Below are 6,605 nucleotides of genomic sequence, written 5' to 3' on the forward strand. Positions count from 1 at the left end.
TTAATGTAACTCAGGGGACTGAATGTTGTCCCCCTTTTTCACTTGTTAAGTTAATGTAACTTAGAGCACTGAATGTTGTCCCCCTTTTTCACTTGTTAAGTTAATGTAACTTAGGGGACTGAATGTTGTACCCCTTTTTCACTTGTTAAGTTAATGTAACTTAGGGGACTGAATGTTGACCCCCCTTTTTCACTTGTTAAGTTAATGTAACTTAGGGGACTGAATGTTGTCCCCCTTTTTCACTTCTTAAGTTAATGTAACTTAGGGGACTGAATGTTGTCCCCCTTTTTCACTTGTTAAGTTAATGTAACTTAGAGCACTGAATGTTGTCACCCTTTTTCGCTTGTTAAGTAAATGTAACTTAGGGGACTGAATGTTGTCCCCCTTTTTCACTTGTTAAGTTAATGTAACTTAGGGGACTGAATGTTGTCCCCCTTTTTCGCTTGTTAAGTAAATGTAACTTAGGGGACTGAATGTTGTCCCCCTTTTTCACTTGTTAAGTTAATGTAACTTAGGGGACTGAATGTTGTCCCCCTTTTTCACTTGTTAAGTTAAGGTAACTTAGGGGGCTGAATGTTGTCCCCCTTTTTCATTTATTAAGTTAATGTAACTTAAGGGACTGAATGTTGTCCCCCTTTTTCACTTGTTAAGTAATTGTAACTTAGGGGACTGAATGTTGTCCCCCTTTTTCACTTGTTAAGTAATTGTAACTTAGGGGACGAGTATAGAACAGTTCTACCTATATTTTCCCCCTCACTTTCCTCTGTTCAAATCACGTCTAACCCCTAAAGGGAAAATTGACTTGAGATATTAAATATTGATGATGATGATGTATATTATGTGTGTATATTCAAATATCTTCATTGAGGTTTTATCATTTTTAAACATTTTATTAATATATGGTTTTTTTTTTTATAAAATTACTGACAATAGTAGATATATTATACAATTTCCTATCGTTTATTATGACTTAGGAAAAGTTATATCTTAGAACTGCTAATTTGGAGTTCAACTTGCATCATGAGAAATAATTGTTGAAATTCTACTCTTTTAAAAATCATAGATTTTTTGCTGTCATTGAAAAATCTTTACTTCTTTTTATACTAATATCCATCTACCCATTGAAATTACTTGGTAAAATATAGTCATTATTATATCTTCTTTATGATTTTATTTAATCCAAGAATTACCATTTTTTAAATTATATCTTTAAATGGAAGCTAAGTCAATTTCGCATCGATCCTAATATTTCGGTTTTCGCAGGAGCTCGAGTGCGCGACCAACCTCCAAAATCTGCTCTTCTGTATGCACGCCTTCCTGACGGCGAAAGTTGCCGCCGTAGACCCTTCCTTCCTAAGGGCGCCTCCCAAGACGCCTTCGTAGTTCCCTGCAGCACTGTCAGAAGACACACACACACTCTCGCGCCCTCAGACACCCAAGGTGAGGTTAGGGTCGCAGTATCTTCGATGCTCAGTTGTATTTTGGTTTCTGACTTCATTTCTTATCCTATCTTTCTTGGTCTATGAAAAGGGATTTTAACGTAAGAAAAATCCTGATGAAAGTTCCTTAAAGGCAGCTTTCTACTTGGGATATTTCTGCGAGTGATATACCAGAGAATTTTACCCGTAGAGGTATCACGGGGTTACGATCACCTGGAACGAATATCCCGAAAGATATCGTGTATGTAACAGGGACGTGTTTGAAACAAACATGAAATTATAAATTGATTTAACAACTGTGGATTTTAGCTGGGAATAATTGTAACTTAAATAAAGAAAAATCCTAAATAAAATATATATTTCTCAAAACTTTTGTTCAATTCATACATACTGCATCACCCCCTCTATTAAGTACATTTGTAAAATTTTGATGGAAACTTTTTAGAAATTTAAATTTTCATAAAAAGAATCAAATCTTGTAGAACTAACTAACATAAAAGCCTTTTTATTTACTCATAAATTTCTCTTCAAGAACCCTGGAAAGAGGATAGTTACCCTACTCATATGGGCATTTGGAAAAGAAACTTTATCTCAAGCCCCTAAGATTGGTTCGCTCAAACCGCGACATAATCAAGGGGACTCTTTTACACCTAGTTGTCCAATATTTTAAGGTCCCTTCTCTACCCCTGAGACCCCCTCCTCACCTTCATTTATGAAAAGAACCATTTTTGACGGATTGTATGAGGGTCTAGGAATGTAAAATAGTGAAAATCAAGAATTGGACCTCTGATGATGACTTAGTATAGTATAATAGTTTCACCATACAGCAGTATTTCCTTTTTTTGAGGAACCTACAACCAATTGCTATTTTCATGATAAAGCTTAAGTTTAAACTGCCACTTCTGGTGTGAATTTTGTTTTTCACGACAAAATTTAAGTAATAATTCAAATCTTTTTCACTTAAGTAAATAAATAAAACAGATGTCTCAAAACGAACAAACTTAACCTAACTTGCCGCTTGCCCTATTTGTATTAAGGCATTAGAAACTTAACCTAACTTGCCGCACGCCCTAATTGTATTACTGCATTAGAAACTTAACCTAATTTGGCACTGGTCTAATTTCTATCACTTCCTAATGCTATGACTCTAACATTCTTTCTTATCTTGCAGTTGAGAGGTGAGCCACATTAGAAGAAAGAAGCAAAGAGACCGTTGCACTCATAGCCTGCGGATTCCACCTTCTGGAATCTTAACAAAACCGCAATAGTCTCCTGCAGTCTCCATTCCGTAGTCTCCTCCCACTTCCAATTCAAATGAACCAATCGCCATCGACCTTCAGTGTTCCGCCAATCCCCCCGTCGCCTTTCCGTCACTCATCGACCAATGGCACTTTGTCATTCGCTTGGAACTGGATCCACCACTCGGCCAATAGGAGTTGGACTTCCAGAGTCTCTCATGCCCATAGTACTTTTGTCTGAGATAGCTGTAGTTGTCGATATAATGGAACTCTGTGGACCATAGTCCAGGCATTTGCGAGTTGTCGTAAAATGAACTGACGATATGGAGAGGGACTTTTAAGTCACAAGCCAAAAGTTCTCTTTTTCCCACCCTTCTTGCCAGTCAGAGTATATCTTGGATTAGTCATAATAAAGCCAGATTGGATACTCCCAAAATTATTTTATTGTATGTCAATGGGGTACTTGAAACTAATCTTACTTTCAAGTTCAGAAGAACTTTCACTTTTACACATCCAAGATACAGCCCTGCTATCAATGAAGGCTGGTTAAGGTGCAGTTCTAAACTCTTCTTATCATTTCTTTTTTCAACTTCTGTGTCTCCTGTAGTGTCAGGTGTAATTTCAACTGTTCTTCAACTGTTTTCTTTGGAATGAATCTGTAGCTGGTGTTGAAAGTGAGTGAAATATTTTTTTTCTAATCGCCCCTTAACAAAATTTTAGTTTCAAGAGCATGTAGCCATTTACCTATTATTAGTTAAATTGACCCGCATGGTCTAAACAGCTCATGATTTTTCTTTCTAACACACGCACAGATAAACATGACGCGATTACCCCTAAAACATGTATTTCTCTTGCAATCGACTACCTTAGATAAAAATCATTTCTCGCCCTGAACACCGTATATCAATACCGTTCTCTTCTCTAGTCTAATATTCTAGTCATAGCACATTAAATAGACATACACGCTGAAAATACGTTATACGCGCAGCAAATGTGAAATGAAAACAAGTAACGAAGTTTAAAATGATCCCAGCCTTTATCAATACACGGGATTTTCAAATTGCCAAAGACTCGCCTTAGAGAAAACTTAGAATTCCGATTAGTTAAATCTACTTCTAAAGCGATGGTGCTTTCTTTACAAGATTGTAAATACCTTCTTATATTTCCTTAACTGTTCCTTGATACTATTTGTTATTCTCTTTCTGTTTCTGTTTTTCCTGAAATAATATTTGGCTATCTATGCTGTTTCCTGAATACGCAAAAGCGTGGTTATCACTATGAGGGGAACTTAGTCAACATAAAACCCCCCATAGTTGAGTTACAGATTAAAGTACTGTATTCTCTTTCCTTTTTTTTCTAGACTGTGTTAATCACTAACTCAACCTTTGAGTCTTGTCACTTAAGATACACTCCTAAGGCCTGTTGCAAGTTTTACAAGAATATATTCTTTGGAGGACATTATGAACTCCATGCTAGAAGCAGAGAAACTTCAATTTTGTATTTATGAATACAATTTACAATATATAATATATACATATATATACTCTACACACAAATAGATTTCAGCATTAGATATTTTGCATTGAACCAGTTTTATATTTCTTAATGTATTTGATTGAGTTACACTAACCATAAGCAGTTTTATCACTTATTGAGAGTTGCATTTCTGCCAGGTTAAATGAGTAGACTGACTGGATATATATATATATATATATATATATATATATATATATATATATATATATATATATACATAGATATATATATATATATATATATATATATATATATATATATATATATATATATATATATATATATATATATATATATGTATATAATATATATATATATATATATATACATATATATACATATATATATATATATATATATATATATATATATATATACATACATATATATATGTATATATATATATATATATACATATATATATATATATATATATATATATATATATATATATATATATATATATATGTATATATATATATATATATATATATATATATATATATATATATATATATATATATATATATATATACAGTAAGACCCATCCTATCTGCCCCATAAACTGCTGAAAACCATCTGATAAATTTGGCAGCAATACCCGAATGCAAAGAGAAAGCAAATGCACACTGTAACTCAAAAGAAGCCATAGAAATGTAAGATTTAGTTCGCGACAAAACACTCGCTGCGTATCTTTTATTTCTCCTGTGTCACACATGTTACCACCTAGAAAGTGTTCGTTGACGCTCAAATTTCCCTTATTCTGTTATTTCCTGTTTCCGAAAGGTCGGAGGTCATTGTAGGGCAAATGCTGGACTGTGGTCGCTCACTAACTGAAAATGGTGATGTTCAAATTGTTAATAATAGCTTTAAAGACACTGTAAATAATTTTAAAGAGTATCAAGGAACCATGTTGCTACTGAATATATATATAAAGCACATATTCCTGTGTAATGCATGATCATGAACTAATTGTGAATGTCACTTAATTCATTCCGGGTGCGTTCGCCCTTCTTGTGAATTTAACATGAAAAGGTTATGTATGTAAATAGCAGACTGGTGTTAATAGATATCCTCAGCTATTCCCTGCTGGGAGAATGAAAGTGGAAGTTTACCTGTCAGGAAATGCTATTTCAGGTTGTGTGATGGTTGCTAGAGTTATAAGAGGCACTAGCAATAACGTAAATGGAGCAGTTCTGTGGTATTCTACAGGTAAAGGTTAACTTAGAGACTTCAGAGAAATCGGTTACTGGCATTTGTTCGGAAGTAGAGACACGGCAGCGTGTTCAAGTGCTACTTTTCCAAAACGAGGGGATTACTTCGTAGGGCTTCGTATATCCCATATTCATGTGTGTGAAAAAAAGAGGCGTCTCTTCTGAGATATCCGCTAATATTTGGAACCCCCCAACCCTGAGCTTCTCGTAAGATGAAACCTTATTGTTCTCTGGCTTTTCTTTTAAAAATAAAGCATTTAAACGTAAGGACACGCTGCTAATGATCAAACACCCGTAAAAAAATGTCTCGAGGTTGTCTTTTAACATAATAAATCAAATAGGTCTTTCAAAGATCTTCACTTACTCTTCCGTAGTAGATTAAATAACGAGTCGCGGTTGTCGGAGGTGAAAGAAAAATCAAGACTCGTTCTTCGAAGATCAAAGACGTTTGTGTGTCGGAAATTCTCATTTATCCTCCCGTACAGAATGGACAAACGCTGTTCCCATCTCACACAAAACAGCAAGAAGAGGAAATGCACTGTGTTGATTGTTTCTCCTAAGATAAAAACAGCTAAGAAACTGGCTGGACTGAATCATGAAACGAAGTGTTTTATCTTTTCAAAATAAAGACCATTCGTTTAAGTTTTGGATATATGTATAGGAATATCTGTTACCTTGCTTTTATTTGTATATAAAGATGTATAAACAATTTGTCAGTGCCCCCTTCATTCCTTCATCTAGATATGAATAAAAGAATAAACAAGTGTTCTTCAATATACAGTCATTGTTTCGAAGGCAGCTGTTACCGACTCACCGCTGGAGATGAGTGAATTTTCGTTGCATATTTGTTTTGCTGTTTTATGGATGACGTAGAATCTGTTGTAAAGGTAGCAGTGGATAGATAGTGTTTATTTTCACGAGGACTAGTTTTTGTGGATTTCTATGGAAAAAAAAAAAGTCTCTTGACGGATCGTCGACTACATTTTCCAAGTGGCTGGTTTTTCCTGCGATCAGCAACTGAACACGATTTAGATTTTCTGTCTTGCCTGTAAAAAGATATTATGAATTGTCACCCTTACTGTGAGGAAGCATCTTCATTTAGCAGGTAAATTATTCGTCAATATTATATCCTCAAGATGTTTTATATGTGGCAGGCCAGGTATAAAATACACTCTTGG

At 34.5% G+C, this 6,605-nt stretch overlaps 1 protein-coding gene across 1 annotated transcript in view; it reads left to right on the top strand.

Moving 5' to 3' along the window:
- The window catches only part of LOC137627053 (gamma-1-syntrophin-like), a 66,552-nt gene extending 62,185 nt beyond the window's left edge, over positions 1-4,367 (top strand). Inside the window, 2 exon segments of the mRNA XM_068358036.1 lie at positions 1,264-1,440; positions 2,611-4,367. Of these exon segments, the coding sequence (XP_068214137.1) occupies positions 1,264-1,383 (120 nt within the window). The 3' untranslated portion in view covers positions 1,384-1,440; positions 2,611-4,367.
- Positions 4,368-6,605: the final 2,238 nt, after the last annotated feature.

Source organism: Palaemon carinicauda, chromosome 34, assembly GCF_036898095.1.
Source record: "Palaemon carinicauda isolate YSFRI2023 chromosome 34, ASM3689809v2, whole genome shotgun sequence".
In the NCBI taxonomy this organism is placed as follows: domain Eukaryota; kingdom Metazoa; phylum Arthropoda; class Malacostraca; order Decapoda; family Palaemonidae; genus Palaemon; species Palaemon carinicauda.